Below are 18,768 nucleotides of genomic sequence, written 5' to 3' on the forward strand. Positions count from 1 at the left end.
CCATTGCAAAATCTGTTTGGTCAGTGTGCTGGGAATATTGCAATACTCCAGGCACTCAGTAAGTGGAAAATAAGAGCTAGGTCCAGGAGGTGGCATGTTAATTTTGTAATATAGTATGTGTGTGTGTGTGTATGTGTGTATATATATATATATATATATATATATATAATGTATTTATATAATGTATTTATAAATGCCATTAGAGCTGAGTTGCAAAAGCTAAATACTTGTTTATGCCTAGGATTCCTGCAACAAGGACTTTTACATACTCAATCCACTGCTCCTGCAGTCTTCCTTCATGCTGTAAGACAGGGGTGCTCAACCTGTGGCCCGAGGAGCCCTTTGATGTCGACCTAAAACCAAGGAATTGCATGCCCATGCTCTGGGATGGTGGGTCGGCAAACCCAAATTGCTATCAGTGGGTTGCTGACCTGCCATCTCAGAGCATCAGGGTGCATGGCACCTGCAGGGGAGGAAGCAGGCAGCCACAGAGGGAGCATAAGCCAATGCTCCCACTGTAATGCCGGTTCCTGTCCCAGGTGAAGTGATACCGTCGCCTCGGACCTTTCTAGCAGCCTGGACAGTGGTACCAGCAGAAGCTGGAAGAGGAAAAGGTCAGTGTATTAAACATCACATACACTGCACTTTTGCAATCGGATGTTCCTGCAGGGTTAGTGTGCTTTCCGAAAGTGCACCACACCTTCAAGATGTAATAGAAGTCTATGGCTCAGTGCAACTAATTCGCAGGAAGACGGCAGGTGCACTGCACCACGCTGCACCTGTGGTGTGGGTAAACTCCAGCGCAGACGTGTAAAAGCAGGGGGGCATTTGGGGACGGTAAAACCCCATAGTTCATTGTGGCCCGTGACCAGTTATTAAATCACTTAAAGGGCCCTCACTCTTCAAAAAGATGAGCACCCCTGCTGTAAGATCTGGTCTCACAGCTATCTCCCAGACACTCCGTGGTTGTAGGCACTGTGGCTTCATTAGGTATCATGTGCATTGTACATGAGGATGTTGTGGGACCGCCCCAGGTTGGTGTCAGGGGGAGATTTGAGCGCTGGCTGTCGGGGAAGCGAGGGATAAAGTAAGTAAAAGTGCTGGTTTACAGGTACCATAGGCATAAATGACCATTTAAGAAATCAGATGATTCTGTATATTAAATTTTTTTTTATGTTTCAATTTATTTTTAGATTATTTTTAGGCAATGAGAAAGTAATGCTAAATTATGGTTGCATAGGTAAAATGCTCAAAATATAGTCTTGCAATAAACACACTTTCCCTTTTACGTGCTATCTACACTGAACCACTGAATTATTTACAGGAAAAGGAGCGTCATCTTAACAGGCTGCAGTCTGTTTACAACACAATGGTGGATAATGGTAAAGATTTACTAGCTGTAGCTGAGCCAGAGTCCAAGGAAGCTCTACAGTATGATCTGACTCGGCTTCAAGACTTGTGGCAGAAAACAACGCTGCAGTTGCAGGCCGTTCTCACCCACTTCAATGACACGGCTCTGGTAAGTGGCAAGTCTGATCTCATTACCAGACCTAGATGAACAACTCAGCATGTCCTATTGTTTTCTAATTTGTTTGCATCGCATGAACCTTTTGAAGTTGGATTTGTACGGAGAGGATTGGGAAGAGTCACATAAACAGCCGGTTCATGCTGTATGGGCTAAAGCGCCTGTGTAAATGAGGTCTTAAAAGCTTCCTAAAAGTGGAAGTAAACCCTCCTATCACTTTCAGCCAAGGAAGCTGCCATCTTGGCCTGTTTAATCTTCAACTGCCATGATGCTGCACGTGTTATGACATCAGCTATTGGATGGTTTGGTTGAGAGCACAACCAATGTGACAGCATTTCCGGCATGCCGGGAATCTAACAGTTTTTTGAAACTTTTAAATCAATGGGTTTACTTCCACTTTAAGGCACAAACGATCAGAAAATTGTACGAAAAATATCGCTATCGACGCAATCGTACGATAATCTAATCATTGGTACACAGTTTGAGAGCCGACCAGGGCAGGTTGGGGAAAATTATCGGATGGGACGAGCACGAAAATGTTTCTTGATGTAAACAAGCCGTCTGTCATTCTCCCCTGTGTAGAAACAGTGATCATACGGTTCTACTATGTAGGGCCGTTGATCACTGTTCCTTCAGCTCAAGCCACAGCCAATCACAGTTAGAATCACGCCCCTAGGGACACACACCACCCCTCCCTCTCAAAAAAAAAGTTAACCCCTTCACTGCCAGTGTTATTTTACAGTAACAGTGCATATGTATAGCACTGATTACTGTAGAAATGTCACTGGTAACCCCAAAAGTGTCAAAAATGTCAGTCAAGGGTCCGATCTGTCCGCCGCAATGTCGCAGTACCACAAAAAAAATTGCAGATCGCCGCCATTACGCGTTAAAAAAAAAAAAATTACAAAAATCTTTCCCTTTGTTAGTAAACGCGATAACTTTTGCGCAAACCAATCAAAATACGCTTTTTGCGATTTTTTTTTTTACCAAACATATGTAGCATAAAACAAATTGGCCGAAAATGTTAAAAAATTTTGATTTTTACATTTTTTTTTAGGAATTTGATAAAATGGAAAAAATATTGCTATTTTTGTAAAATTGACGCTATTTTTTTGTTTATAGCGCATGATCAAAAAATCGCACAGGTGATCAAATACCACCAAAAGAAAGCTCTGCTTGTGGGAAACAAAGGACGTCAAATTAGTTTAGGTACAGCGTCACACGGCCGCGCAATTGTCCGTTAAAGTCACGCAGTGCCGAATCGCAAAATAGGCCCTGGTCAGGAAGGGGGGTAAAATCTTCCGGGGCTTAAGTGGTTAAATACAATACAACACATGACATCACTTTTGAATTTGTATTCTGGCGTAGGAGAATTTTCGTAACTTTAGTACCCTCTTCATTTTCGATATGGAGATTACCATGCAAAAAAAAAAAGCGGATCATCATCTGTCCGATAATCTCATTGTGTGTGCCAGGCTTTACTGTCCGCTGTGATCTGACATAACCTTTCATTGTTCTTCTTAGAAGAGAGAAAATTTTGAAGAGAATGTGGAGGACAGAAGGAAATCTCTTCATGGCCTGAAAGTGAGAGTAGATGAACCACTGCCAACACTTCACGAGGATCTGCAAAGATTTAAACAAACCGTTAAGGTATGTTCCCAATGTGGCTGGAATGTGCTGGGGGAAGCACAAAAGAAAAGGCTTTGTAGTGTCTAATGGCCGTTTATTTCTTAACATATAATCAAATTAATAAATCCAGGACTTGGATGACGGCCCCCCCCCCCACAAAAACATGTCAGCAGTTGCAAACATTTTTTACTTGTTAATTTCTGAATTATTTTAAACAATTGTTACGTCCTCTCCAATGTATTTCAGGTTTAAACAAATTTTTTTTTAACTAAAAGCTGTAATCCAAAAAGTGTCTGATTTTATCGCATGTCATGTGACCAATTCAAGCACTGCTTGCAGCAATCACATTCCCTAGCGCAAACAAATTTTATGAAAGTTTCTCTCGTGTTCTAAAAGTGGAATGTAGAATGCGCCAAATTCATGTACCTGTCTAGAACTGGAATTTGATGCATGCTGCGCCACTTTAATAAATGCACAGGAGACGATTTTGCAAGTTTCTCTCTCTGTACACCAAAAGATTGTTGGTCTTAATTATCTCCCCTTTAATAAGATACAAAGTGTCACTATTTTATTTTGAATTTGGCGCATTATTTGTGCTACATTGTAAAAGTGGAGCATTAAGGGCTCTTTCACACGGGCGTTCCGATCAGATCCGCCTGTCAGTTTTTTAGGCGGATCTGATCGGATGCCCCATTCAGCCCTATGGAGCAGCGGATGTCAGCGGAGACATGTCCGCTGACACCCGCTGCCATCCGCATCCGATCCTGTCCGTGAAATCCGGACGGATGGAAACCCTATTTTTGCATCCGTTCAGGGATCGGATTGGATCGGATGAGAGCGGACAAGCAGTCCGCTCTCATCCAATACCCCATGACACCTCCCTCACCGCACTGCAAGCGGAGACGGAGCTGTCATCCGCCGGCTCAGCGGGGATCGGCGGATCGATCCCCGCTGAGCAGCACGGATCCGCCTACGGAGGCGGACCGTGTGAAAGAGCCCTATGTCCCGGTGTTCCGTGAGAATTACCTACCCGTGAGAAAAACCTGCCCCCGTCACTTCCGGTTCACGGCAGCCTGTGTAACGCGAGCAGTTACATTAAAACAGCTGTGCTGCACTATGAGTCATCTCCGCTCCTGTCCCGGTCACTTCCCTGCTCTCGGCTACTAAATATAAAAGCGGCGGCGGCTGTATGAAAAGATAAATCACGGAGCCGCCAGCCGCTTTTATATTTAGTAGCCAAGATCAGGGAAGTGACCGGGACAGGAGCGGAGATTACTCATAGTGCAGCACAGCTATTTTATGTCACCGCCGCGTCGGTAGGTTTTTTTAACGGACACCGAGATCGTTTCAGACTAGTGCGCATGCGCACTAGTCTGATCCTCAGCTCTTCCATTAGGTATCCGGGGCTGTGAGCATACGCACTGCTGCGCTGCTCAGCTGTTCCTGGCCGGAAGTGACGAGGGGTAGGTTTTTCTCACGGGGTAGGTAATTCTCACGTTACACCGGTTCAAACTTCTGCAATGCGGGAACGCTGAGAATATGCAGCGTGTTCCCACGTCGCATCCGCACCCCTGGCAGTTCACACTGCCATATACGATATGCAGGGGTTGTCAAAAGTTAATGACACCCCCAATTCAGATCGCATATCACAGTGCGATCTGAAAGTTTGCGCAGAATCGGATCGCACTAGTGTGAACCACCATGCAATTAGATTCAGCTGCGGATAAAAAAAAAAGGGTCATGTGCGTGTTTAGTGCGATTGCGGTGTGAATTCAGCCATACAAACTGTATGGCTGAAATTTGCACCGCACATGAGATTGCATGTAATTTAGGAGCAGTGCGCTCCGAATTACATGCGATCACTGTGATCGCACTAATGTGAACCAGCCTGAATTTGGTGCACAATCGCTCCTCTCAGAATCAAAAGTGTTGCAAATGCTTCATGATTGTGGCGCAATACATAATTAACTATAGGGATTGACACCAGAAAAGTGGCACAGCAGCTTTATTGAATTTCCCCCATAATTTGTAGGACACTTTACAGCTGATTCCAGGCTCAGAAAACATTTCCAGCATGTTGGAAAATTTCTTTGTAAATCAATTATTCTTTTTATAAATAAATAAATAATAAAATTCAGTGTAAAAAAAATGGAGCAGGGGACAACTGGAATAGCTGGGATCAACTGAAGGATAGGCAAAGCTTGTAGCCATCTAAGATATTTAAACTGATTTTAAACATTTACATTTGTTTTTTACTTACGTGCTCTGTGTAATGTTTTGGCACAGAACTGTGCTAAACATCCTCCTCTGGGTCCCCCCGCCCATGGTTCTAGCTTCCCCTGCCTTCCAAGTGAGCCAAATCCAGAGTCCCGCTGCCTGCATCTATTGACACAGACAGTAGAACTTTGCCCCTCCCCCTGCTCCCCCGTCATAGAATTTGATTGACAGAATCAGGAGCCAATGGCTCCAGCTGCTATCAATCTGCCCTGTGAGGAGGGAGAGAGAGAAGAGGGCCGCTGCTCTCAGGCACTTGCACTGGATCGAGATCGGGCTCAGGTAAGTATATGGGGGCTGGTGGGGGAATCCTGGACACATTTTATTTTTTCTTGTACAGATGGTTTGCTGGACTCTGGCCGCATCAACATTCTGTGCTATGGCCGCATACAAACTGCCCAACCAGCAGTTTGTGTGCGGACCCTGGATGCACATTGGCACTGCGTCCAGGGTTGGTATTCGCATGTAACAGCTCAGATGAGCCATTACATGCAAAAAGCAGTACCGCCTGTTATTGATTTGTACCGCTGACAGCCGCAGCTGTGTGTGCAACAGCATTTACAACCGCCAGCATAATTCTACTGATTCTTGCCGGTGGCCTCTCCTGGCCGTATCTGCTCCCATGTAAATTTAGCCTACCTATAGTGATCTAAGGCTGGACATACATTGACCCTTTTTTTTTTTTTTTTTTACTTGTTGAATGAAAAAAAATGACTTCCCACATACCCGATGTGGACGAGGGAATAACTCTCATTGTGCTATATTGTTATGACAGTAGGAAGCCTTCCCACCCTCAGAGCACATTGATTAGTATTGCTGGTTATAGCTGGCAGGCACTGATCGTTCAGGAAAAACCAGACACAAGTCAATTGGTTGTGTACAACCAGCCTGCCCATACATAGATCAAAACTCAGCCAGTCCCTGCTGAACCGGATAAGGTCAGATCCATGTATGGCAGGCTGGCCTGGTTTACACCTATGCATTTTTCAGTGCATTTTCAGTTTTACAGAAACGTACTACAGTCTATATAACACAGTTTCCTATGGGTCACGTTCACATCTGTGTGTTTTCCACTGGTGCGCTTTTTTTGGAAAGAGTCAGACTTTTTTTTTTTTCCCGCAGCCGGTTGTGTTTAGGGGTCTATAGACTTCAATGAAAATGCAGCAGAAACGCATAAAAAACGCAGTGCTGGCAAATTTTTTAAGCATTTCTGCTGGTTTCTCCTGCATGACAACACGCATCAAAAATGCATGTGAAAAAAAAGTGTAAAATGCACCTACAAAGCACATAAACTGCAACTGCATAGGTGTGAACCAGACCTTAGGCCCCTTTCACACATACCATCCGTTCAGTTCATCAGTTCAGTCACGTCAAATGTATCAGTTTTCCATCCGTTTTCCATCCGTTTTTCGTCAGTTGTCATCCGTTTTTCGTCAGTTGTCATCCGTTTTGTCGTCAGTTGTCATCCGTTTTTCGTCAGTTGTTATCCGTTTTTCATCCGTTGTCGTCCGTTTTTCATCCCTTGTCGTCCGTTTTTCATCCGTTGTCGTCCGTTTTTCATCCGTTGTCGTCCGTTTTTCATCCGTTGTCGTCCGTTTTTCATCAGTTGTTATCCGTTTTCATCAGTTGACATCCATTTTTCATCAGTTGTTATCCGTTTTTCATCCGTTGTCGTCCGTTTTTCATCCGTTGTCGTCCGTTTTTCATCAGTTGTTATCCATTTTTCATCCGTTGTCGTCCGTTTTTCATCAGTTGTTATCCATTTTTCATCCGTTGTCGTCCGTTTTTCATCAGTTGTTATCCGTTTTTCATCCGTTGTCATCCGTTTTTCGTCCGATCGTTTTTTTTGACGGATGAAAAATAGGGTATTCATCCGTTCAAAAAAACGGACATTGACGGAGGCGGATGAAAACGGATGTTAACTGATGATCATCCGTTGTCGTCCGTTTTTACATAGAGATACACTGATGTCCGTTTTTCATCCGTCAACGGATGGATGAAAAACGGACAAACGGACAGCATGTGTGAAAGGGGCCTAAAAGAGTTCAGGGTCGTTAATGATCATTTGGTTGATTGTCTGGGATTGCCCTCATTCACATTGAATGCAGCTTTGTAATCATGCAACTTCAAAGCCGCATGTCAGTGCGACTTCAGGTGTGATTTTGAAGACATCCATGCGTCTTCATGCACAGATTTCTACGCAAATCGCACCCGAAATCAGCAAAAGTCTTTCGAATCAGTTTAATAACTTATTTGCAAATCCATGTCTGCTTTTATTTAACAAGTTGTTACATTGCCTTGTGATTTTTTTTTTCTATTTTGCTTCTAGTTTGCAAACAAAACTAAATATTTAAAATGTTAATCTTTGTTTTCACACCCTGAGGATGCAGTGCTGAGTTTCCTCTTAGTATCATTCTATTGTTATGCAGTTAAAACTTCTTTAGTAACCCCTTCTGTGCCAGGTCGGAAACAGCAGCCTGTTGCATTTGGCCTTGGTTGTGGATCAGATGGCAAGTACAAGCAACTGGGGAGGCAGAGCATTGTCCCACAGTGATTGTGCTTGTAGAAACACCCAGCCCCCTTCCTATCTCCCCCTCCCCCACTGACCAATCACAAGATTAAACAGGTTTGCAACTAGCCAGAGCTGAGCCCTGTGGATTGTCTCTTGTGTTTCAATGCAGGAGCTGGAGGAAGCCTTGGATGAGTGGGGAGACGGTTTGAAAGAGCTGGATAACATGAAGGCAGAATTATCGCAGTATATCATAGCGGAGGATGGCGTGGTGCTCAAGAAGCAAGTGGAAGCTCTGCACAGGCAATGGGAAGAGTTGTGTCTCAGGGTAAGGGCAAAACTTTGTCTTTTCTTCAGGCCTGACTGTTGTGCGGCACATGAGACTATTGCGGCTGATTTGGGAAAACTGGAGAAGCAACCGCTTCCATGCGTCATCTGAATGATGGAATCTCATTGATTGCTTCGAGCAGCCCAGCCGCATTGCTTTACTTTGTTGTGCTGCTGAGTGAAACTTTTCTGATACCATTTAAACAATGGCCAGACTTTTGTGTGTTCTCCCTTTTTTTTTTTTTTTTTCTTTTTAATTATTATTATTATTATTATTATTATACAGATTTCATTTAGTGACAATTCGCACGGCTCTTTGTTTTTTTTTTTGGCAACAAAATTATTTTATTTGCCTAAATAAGTAATGTTTTTTTTAGATGTTAACACTGTGTTTACATTTCTTGTTAACGTTAATTCAGAAATGTATTGTAGCAGCTGCTGTTTATTTGCTTTTAAAATACAGTCTGTGCACTGATATATAGTATGAAGTAATACATTCAGTAGCTGCATCCTATTAGTTTTAAACAGTGTTGTGTTCATGAATGGACACCATGTGGTATCTATCCATTTTATATTATCAGGATTTGTCAAGGTGTTCTCATTGTGCAGTAGTTAATATGTTCCATGTAGAATCCTAGCAGAAACACACTTCTGGGGTTCCCGCACTAGGATGTGTCCATGTATTCTGATTGTACAGTATGATGGGTGTAGAATCCTAGCAGGCACACTTCTGGGGTTCCCGCACTAGGATGTGTCCATGTATTCTGATTGTACAGTATGATGGGTGTAGAATCCTAGCAGGCACACTTCTGGGGTTCCCGCACTAGGATGAGTCAATGTATTCTGATTGTACAGTGGTTACTATGATGAGTATAGCATCCTAGAAGGTATACACTTCTGGGGTTACTGCATTAGGATGTGTCATGGCATTGCTATTGTGCAGTGGTTAATATGTTCCATGTTGAATTCTAGAAGGTACACACTTTTCACATTTGTATGTGTCAAGGTATTCCGATTGTGTATTTGTTACTGTGTTGAGTGTAGCATCCCAGCAGGTACACACTTCTTGGGTTCCTGCACTAGGATGTGTCAAGGTATTCTGATTGTACAGTGGTTACTTTGTTGAGTGTACCATCCTACAGGAACACACTTCTGACGATCCCACACTAGGCAGCGTGAAGTGTGTTTACATTAAGTGACGGTTACTTTATTGGCTGTGCCATCCTAGCTGGTACACATCTGGGGTTCCTGCACTGGGCTGCATCAAGGGTATTTCCATTGAGTGGTAGCTACTTTATTGGCTGTGCCATCCTAGCTGGTACACGTCTGGGTTCCCTCACTAGGCTGCATCAAGGGTATTTCCATTGAGCGGTGGTTACTTTAGTGGCTGTACCATCCTAGCTGGTTCACGTCTGGAGTTTCCGCATTTCGCTGCATCAAAGGTATTTCCATTGAGTGGTGGTTACTTTATTGGCTGTACCATCCTAGCTGGTGCACGTCTGGGGTTCCCGCATTTGACTGCATCAAGGGTATTGCCATTGAGTGGTAGGTACTTTATTGGCTGTACCATCGTAGCTGGTACACGTCTGGAGTTCCCGCACTAGGCTGCATCAAGGGTATTTCCATTGAGTGGTAGTTACTTTATTGGCTGTACCATCCGAGCTGGTACACATATCTAGGGTTCCCGCACTAGGCTGCGCCAAGGGTATTTCCACTGAGCAGTGGTTACTTTGTTGGGTAGCATCCTATCAGGCACACACTTCTCCGGTTCCAGCATTATGATGTGTCAAGGTATTCCAATTGTATAGTGGTTACTGTTTAGCATCCCAGCAGGTATAAACTTTTGGGGTTCCCACATTAGGATGTTTTTAGCTTTTCCCATTGTACAGTGCTTACTCTGTTGTGTGTAACATCCTAGCTGGTACACGCATCTGATGTTCCAGTTTTTTTAGGCATCTGGCTCCATTATTGCATCAAAAAGACTACAGTTAAACACAGTTTAATACGCAACACAACCTGCTTTGCATTGCAGCTGTTTAGAATGGTGCCACAGCACACCTTTATGGAAGCTGGCAATGCACTTGCAGTACAGTGCACCACAGGTGTTAGGGTTATCTGCATTGACAAAAACTGCTGTTTTTTTTTTTTTGTGTTAAAAAGATCTGCCAGTCCATTCAAAATGAATAGGTTGCCTTATTATAGTCTGGTTTAACACATAAAAGCATGTGTTACTGAAGGCATAAGTGAAAAGTGGCCCTAAAACTTTTATGAGTGCAATGGAGAGATCTAAACGCTTTTAGTGTATTGCTGAATGCTGATGAGTTTATTGCATAGATCTCCACCTGTGACCTGTACTTCCAATCACATCTAATAGAACTTTATAGGAAGGTGTGTGAACTGCAGACGTAGGAAGTCTAAATAAATGCTGTGAGCCAAATAAGTCATTTGAAATGCATATGTAGCTAAACTTTATGAAAGTGCAAGTTGACAAATAAGTTTACATTCAGCCTCAACCTGGCAAGTGTGCAAAGTTTGCTGAAAATATTGCATGGAGCTGTATCAACCCCTTGATATTTGAAAAACGAGAAGGAAGGTCTAGTATAGCAACAAAATGGGAGGGCATTCAGCAGTTTTTTTCCCATTATTCACATGCACAGTGATCCGCCTCCTTAGCAGTGATCTATGGATAAATTAAGGCAAGCTGGTTAAATGGATTAACCTGGGTGCAACATGCAGAAAACTCCTGTCACTCTAAGTGTATTAGAGAGCAGCGCTTGGATTACTTGTATAGATCCAACAATTTACACAACTCTTTACGTAATTGAACATTCACATCAGTCCTTACCCTCAAGGAGCTTACAATCTAAGGTTGTAACGTACATACACACATTCTACGGCCAATTTAAACAGAAGCAAATTATACAACCAGCATGTCTTTGGAGTGTGGGAGGAAACCCATTCAAGCACAGGGAGAACATGCAAACTCCATGCAGATAGTGTCCTGGCTGAGACCTGAGTGTCATGGTGCAGGTATTTATTTGGTTGTGGTCCACAAAATGTGGAAAGTTTAGACACATCGGAATTAGATCAATATATATGCAAATTTCCAATAAAAACGATCAATCAAATAATCCCAGTGTACAGTCGTCTGCTCCCTGTGTTCTTGGGGATCCATTCACACAAATGCATCATGGTAATCCAAGATAACATGCAGGTATATGTGTGTTGCATTGCTGTTCATTCTGCATTTAAAAAATGGTGCAGGTGTGTTTTTGTGCAATGTGTTGACAGCCTACTCATAGTAAACGGGTTTCCTTCATTTAACGCACATGAACGCATCACAACTATGTGCCCTGGGATCTGTACAGAATCAAACTGGATCTGAACCTGGGACACTGGCGGTGACTAAATGCCCGTACACACGATACGAAAATCGGAAGTAAAATTTCGTCAGACGCCACTTTTCGGAGCGTTAGTATGGTGCTTTCAACAGCCGATTAGGAATTTTCGGATGACAAAAACTGGGTGTGCAGGCTATAAAATTGTTATCGTACGTCAAAACAACGTCCGATTTTCATTTAATTAGTACAGTTTCCCTCCGGAAAAAATCGGAAGAGCAAGACTAGGCATGCTCAGAAAGGAAAGAACACATACAAAACAGACATCACTTCTGAAGTTGAATTCTGTCATACGAGAATTTTCGTATGAATGTAACCTCTTCACTTTCAATATGAGACCAGCATGCAACAAAAAACGGACGAAAGATCGTTCGATAATCTGATCATGTGTACAAGGCTTAAGGCTGGCCATACATTATACAACTCTTTTGTCCAATTTTTGCCATAACCATATAATATGAAGTTAAACCTAAACACTTTCAATTAGTATGCAAACAAGGAGGCCCTTATGCTACATTGTTGAAGGTTAATCTTAAGGAAATTGAATAAGAAAATTGTTTAATGCATTGCCAGCTTAACTAAGCAGCGGCTGGATGTATCCGATAGTGGTTTTTACGTTTTTTTTTTAAGGTCATTTTAGCTAAAAGCAACCATACATTTAATTTCCATGATTGCAAATTGCATATTTTAATTTTAGGCTACATTGACTTCTTGGTTCAGTACAGGTTTAGGTTTAGATTGTAAATCCTGACTATTACATTTTTGGAGTGGATTCCAGGAAGCTTTGAAGTCCTTGTCTGATCCCGGTGATGATCTCACTTGGGGGGGGGCAGATGGACCTCTCACAGTGCCAGAGAGGGAGGTGGGGTCCCAGTATCACTTCTCCCACATGCTATGCAGACAGACTTGCACAACCAGGTGATATGGACAGCGCTATGCGACCTGACGTAATGCCCGAGGGGGAGCTGGAAGTATCTTTTGCAGCCTGTAATTGAGGAGGACAAGGGTTATTGGTGGTGACAGCACTGGTAACCCTCCTCAATGTATGTAACCTTACAGCTCTGTAGACTTTACAGTGGCTGCACAAGGTGACAACACTGCGGTATAGTCACTGAAGGGAATTTACCGTTGTCACCTTGTCAGAGGAAGTACCTTTCACTGGCAGGATCGCAAGGCTCATTAGCTAAACCTCATTTAGCTAATGAGGTTTTGCCTGTAGCTCTACTGTAAGGCTCAAGTCCAGCCAATCATGTTATGGTGTGGTTGTTTTTTTTAATCGGTTTTGGATAGAGTGGGGAATGCTTAGATCCTTTCTTAGGTTCTAAAAGTTTTTGTGCCCCATTGGATATTTTTTTATGACACCCATGAAATAGGCTGGAGATGGTATCAGTGGAGGCACAGCAATGCTCTGCACAGTTTCTCTTTTTACCAATTTAACACTTATTTCCTGATACCAAAAGTAATACTTTTAGCAGCATTCAATGAATAGCAGAGATGAATGAATAGCACAGAGATGATCCATTAGCAAGCAGAGAGAATAGGGACTCCAGTTGTTCTTTTATCTAATAAATGCCATCCATTTGTATTGCACGGATCTGTGTGCTTTATATATATATATATATATATATATATATATATATATATATATATATATATATATATATATAGTTTTTAAGTTCTTTTCAGTTTGTAGATATTCTCCAAATTGGAGCTGCTGGATCAAAATCAGAGTGCTTTTTCTTCTTTTGAACTATTTCCATCCTACAACATACATTCTACCCCCATTGCTCCCCGGCGATACATTCTACAAAGTTCTTATGCTTTTTATTGCATTTTTCCATTTTAAAGTTTTTTTTAAACTCTAACAATGAGCACCTGTTATTTTTCTTTTGATTTGGTAAATAGGCCATTGCAAGTGTTTTGTTCATATCTGTTCAATAAATAGAAAATAAAATTTGCTTACCATGTCAGAAATTCAGCTCTGTCCTGTGCACATCTCCTGTGTTCTCGAGGAGATTAATAAGCCCTCCTAGTTTCTATCTTGGACTGCCAAATGATTATTCTTAATGTTGTGGAGATGGAGAGTAGGTGAGTCTTGGCAGTTTAACAAAAACAGCCAATCGTGACACCACTCGGTCCACCAAAATGTTGTGACCCACAACAAGACATAGGATTTAAGCTTGATATACACTATACAACTTTTGTTGTTAGATTTCCTTTAGATTTACCTTTAACTTTGTAGTGCAAGGGCCTGCCTGATTGCATACAAATTAAAAGTGTTTAGGTTTGACCTCATATTATATGGTTTTGGTAAATGTAAAGGAAAAAATCTAAAGCACATTGTATAGTGTGTTAGTGTGTATCCATAGCTTTAGGTGCATTCGTGGCGCATCAATGGATATTTTTCTCTACTTGTAGGATCTTTTAAAGAAAGGGTCTCCAAAAGTTTCAGGGTGAGGGCCACGTCATATACTTTTATTTCATGGCCCAAGAAAAATGTATGAAGAAAATGAACATAAATAAACATGCTCCAAAAAAATCAGAGGCCCCTCATTGCACATCAGTCCCCATGTCCTACCCTACAGTCTTCACCCTAGCATTGCACAGGGAGGGAGGCTAGGCCAGTCTTGACTGAGGACAGGTCCTCTTCTGAATGCTGGGGTGACCCTGGATGCTGCCCCTCAGGATCAGCATCATGCAACAAATGATGCTGCGTGTCCTATTACTCATCATCACTGGCTGTTGTGGGACTGGTTGCCGGCCCACCTGTAACAAGGAAACGCAGGATGCAAATACAGGGCAATTTGCAGCGGGCTGGGTAAAATCTTGTAGTGGGTCAGGACTGAAGTTTGGAGACCGCTGTTTTTAAAGAGTCAAAACCTAAGGAAACATGCATGTATTGCCAAGAGGCACCACTTGTTTCATTTTGCCCACACTTGCACTTCCATTCCTAATTTTAAAGCGGAACTTTACCCATAACTTGATTAAAAAAGTGTTCTTTAGCAAGGAACAGACATTCCACATAAATACTTACTCTATCGAAATGAGTGAGTGCTGTAAATTTCCCCCAACATTGCTCCTGTTTCTTCTTGCTGGAGGCTGCCATTTTGCTGAAGCCCAGATTCCCTGAATAGCAGTAAATCATAAAGCAGAACTAAACCCATTGATTTTAACGGTTTCAAATAACAGCTTCATTCCTCAAATACCGGGGTTGCTAACTGTCATTTGCTTGTGTCCTCAACCAAACTGTCAGACCATTAGATGGCTGGTGTCCTAACTGATCACATGTACAGCACCATGGCAGTTGCAGATCAAACAGAAGCAGCTTCCTTGGCTGTAAAGGATAGGAGGGATTAATTCTGCTTCAAGGCTGTCAGCAGATTGGCCTCTACGGCAGTGTCTAAAAAAGGAGAGCAACTGAGCATGTGCAGAGCAGTGTGAAACGGTGCTATACTGGAAATTAAACAGGGTAGGCACTTATTTTTATTGTTTTACATAGCTATACCTTCAAAAGGGATCAGCCTGAAGTGATCTTGCAGGACTTAATTTTCTGACTAAAGTTCCACTTTAACCGGTTCCCGACCGCCCGCCGCACATTTACTACGGCGGGCTGGCTCTCCTGCGCGAACCGACGTAGCACTACTTCGGTCGCTCACTCGCATGGTGCTGGGGGGGGGCAGGGATGCCGATCCACAGGGCCGGCGGCCGCGATTGCCACCAGACACCCACGATTGCTCCCTGCTGAGAGAGTTGGATGGTCAGCTGTTGTAAACTCAGCTGACCGCTCTCTCTGAAATGATCACAGAGCGCCTGTGATCCTTCTATATAGGATCACAGGTCTCTATGGTCATTTCACAAGCCCACCCCCCCATACAGATAGAAACCACTCCCTAGGCTCTCACTTAACCCTTTGATCACCACTTTATTAACCCCTTCCCTGCCAATATCATTATTACAGTAACAGTGCATATTTTAGCACTGATTACAGTAGTAATGTCACTGGTTGCCTCAAAATGTCAAATGTCTGTCCACCGCAATGTCACAGGCGTGCTAAAAATTGCAGATCGCCGCCATTACTAGTAAAAAAATAAATAAAAAAATGACATGTCTTTCCCCTAGTTTGTAGACGCGATAACTTTGCGCAAACCAATCAGAATACGCTTAGCGCCGGTTCACATAGGAGCGACGCTACTTTCAGGGGCGACCTCCGAGATCGCGGTGCGAGCAGCGCGCCGCGACCTCGGAGCGGCCGCCACGGACTTCATAACATTGAAGTCTATGGCGGTCGCCTCCTGGTCGCCCCAAAGAAGCTCCGGACCCTTTTTCTAGGTCGGAGCGACTTGTGTCGCTCCTATTAGAACGGGTCCGCAGCTTCCCTATGGGAGGCGACCTGTGAGGCGACCAGGTCGCCTCACAGGTCGCCCTAGTGTGAACCGGGGCTTATTGTGATATTTTTGGTTAGAAAAAAAAAAATGTAGCAGAATACAAATTGGCCTAAAAGGATGAAAACTTTTTTTTTTTTTTTTTTTGGGGAATGTTCTATAGCAGAATGTGAAAATATTGTTTTCATTTTTTTTTTTTTTCCAGAGTTGTTGCTTTTTTTTTTGTTTTATAGTGCAAAAAATAAAAATCGAACAGATGATCAAATACCACCTAAAGAAAACTCTATTTGTAGAAATAAAAAAAAAAAAGACATCAATTTTATTCCAGTACAGTGTCGCATGACCGCGCAATTTTCCGTTAAACTAAAGCTGGATACACACTACAATTTTCTTTCGATTTTTTTTTTTTTTTTTTTTTTTTTTTTTTTTTCCTTTAGATTTACCAAAACCATATAATAAGAGGTCACACCTAAACACTTACAATTTGTATGCAATCAGGCCGGCCCTCGCACTACATAGTTGAAGGTAAATCTAATGGAAATCTACCAACAAACGTTGTATAGTGTGTATCCAACTTAACGCAGTTCCGATTTGCAAAAAATGGCCTGGTCATTAGGGGGGCAAATCCTTCTGGTCCAGAATTGCTTAATGTGCATTCCTAAAATGTAAAGCCACTAACTTAACCACCTCTCTGCCCTACATAGGTGTCTATGAGAAAACAGGAGATAGAGGATCGGCTCAATGCCTGGAACGTGTTCAATGAGAAGAACAAGGAGCTGTGTGATTGGCTGACTCAGATGGAGAGTAAAGTCTTGCAGACGGCTGATGTGAACATTGAGGAAATGATTGAGAAGCTGCAGAAGGTAAGTGGTGATAATGGAAATGATGGCAGCTCACATTAGTGGTCTCTATGAATCCTCCTCTTATCTCCTGCGGAGTTAGCTGTGTATATTGGATCTCCCGGAGGATAGGACTTCTTACTACACAGTTATGTATTTCCTGGAATCCATAAGTGACCTCTGACAGCTGACATATAACACATGGTTTAATATTTCATTGAGGGGCTCCAAACACAAACCTGTTTCCTGTCCTATTCAGCGCAAAACATTTCCTGCAGCTCTAAAAATCAATTTGCTGGATTTTATAAATAAAGTCAATGCTAATTAAATTCTTATATCTAAACATTATCATCCCAGACTCTACCAAGTTCCTGGGACATCTCTATTTTTATTCGGGAACACAAGCCCTGTTCTGCTGAGATTATTCATGTTGGAAGACGCTATTTTTATTGTCTATATTTGTTACTGCAGTAGATTTCCGTACTCGTTTCTGTGACTATTAGAATAGCCACTGGTGATCTGCAGTGGAAAATGGTGGACTGGCAAATGTTTGTTAAAGCTGATCTCTGGGGAGACATAAAATTGATCATTTGTGCTAACAATGGTCATGCTGATAGGTGGAGAGAGCACAGTGACAGAAGAATTAACTTATCAGTCCATTCTCTTTTCAATGTCCATTCACAGGCTCTGGACAGGACTTGTAAGGACTTGCTTATGCTGGCAGGAGCCCCTGCCATCCCTCTGAAAAGCAATCTGCTGTGCATAGCTTTTCAGAGAGCAGTTGACAGGCAGCTGCGATGCAATGGTTCCTTACTGCTTATTCAACCTTGAAAAGCCCACACCACTGCTAAATAACCACATGCGTTGCATATGGCTGCAGGGTGGTTATGCTGCGGCCCCAATCACTTTTTAATGGGTTTCTATTCAGTGGCGGTACTGCCTGCCAGACACGATATGAGGTATCATTTTTGCAGCAGCCGCAATATTTATTCAACCCTGGCCACTGCATTAGGTTAAAGTGATATTAAAGGCAACAAATTTAAAAAAAACAAACGTCATACCTACCCGCTCTGTGCAGCAGTTTTGCACAGAGCAGCCCCGGTCCTCTTCTCGGGTCCCCCCTGGACCCTACCTCCTGTCAAGTGTCCCCAGAGCAAGCAGCTTGCCATGGAGGCACCCAAGCAGGCGCGCTCCCGAGCCACTGCTCTGTGTGTCCATTCAGACACAATGCCGTGGCTTGTGCTCTACCCCCTCTATTCTCATTGGCTCACTGGAGAGTCCCCAGAGAGCAGATGCACTCATGCACATCACTGGATCAAGAGAAAGCTCAGGTAAGTATTAGGGGGGCTGCTGCACAGAGGTTTTTTACATTCACGTGTAGAATACATGAAGGTAAAAAAACCTTCAGCCTTTAGAACCTCACTAAGTGGGGTGGTCGGGAGGCTGTAAAACCTCGGCTTAACCACCTATTTTTACTATTTCCCCAGCCATATGTGTTAACAAGACCTTAGTGTAACAGCAGAAAAAAATTGGATTTTCTGTCGTACCAGAGCAGTGTAAATCTCATGATTTGAAGCACAGATGTACAGATCTTTAGGCAGGTATAACTACTCCCTTCAGCCTAATTTACACCTGCAGTTTTTATGGAGGTATACAGATGCCACGATGGATGTAAAGCCACGATGCTTTACATCACAGTGCAGCAAAACTGATCCTCTTCAGTCGAGTTTGGTAGTCAGGATCATGCTTTGAACACAAGCCATTTAAGTGAATGGGCCAGCGCAGTGGTGTGAACTTCTAACCGGTTAAGACAGGCAGTGAGGAGATCACATGCACCTCTTCACCACCTGTCAAAAACCCTCTGAAAAGCAATCCACCATGAATA

General features: G+C 42.9%; 1 protein-coding gene across 1 annotated transcript in view; it reads left to right on the forward strand.

Moving 5' to 3' along the window:
- Positions 1–18,768, forward strand: part of SYNE2 (spectrin repeat containing nuclear envelope protein 2) — a 550,589-nt gene that overhangs the window by 474,905 nt on the left and 56,916 nt on the right. Inside the window, exons 93-96 of the mRNA XM_082274971.1 lie at positions 1,325–1,519; positions 3,050–3,175; positions 8,110–8,265; positions 16,749–16,907. Of these exons, the coding sequence (XP_082131097.1) occupies positions 1,325–1,519; positions 3,050–3,175; positions 8,110–8,265; positions 16,749–16,907 (636 nt within the window). The remainder of the gene's footprint in view (positions 1–1,324; positions 1,520–3,049; positions 3,176–8,109; positions 8,266–16,748; positions 16,908–18,768) is intronic.

This window comes from Pelophylax lessonae, assembly GCF_965119305.1.
Source record: "Pelophylax lessonae genome assembly, chromosome: 13".
In the NCBI taxonomy this organism is placed as follows: domain Eukaryota; kingdom Metazoa; phylum Chordata; class Amphibia; order Anura; family Ranidae; genus Pelophylax; species Pelophylax lessonae.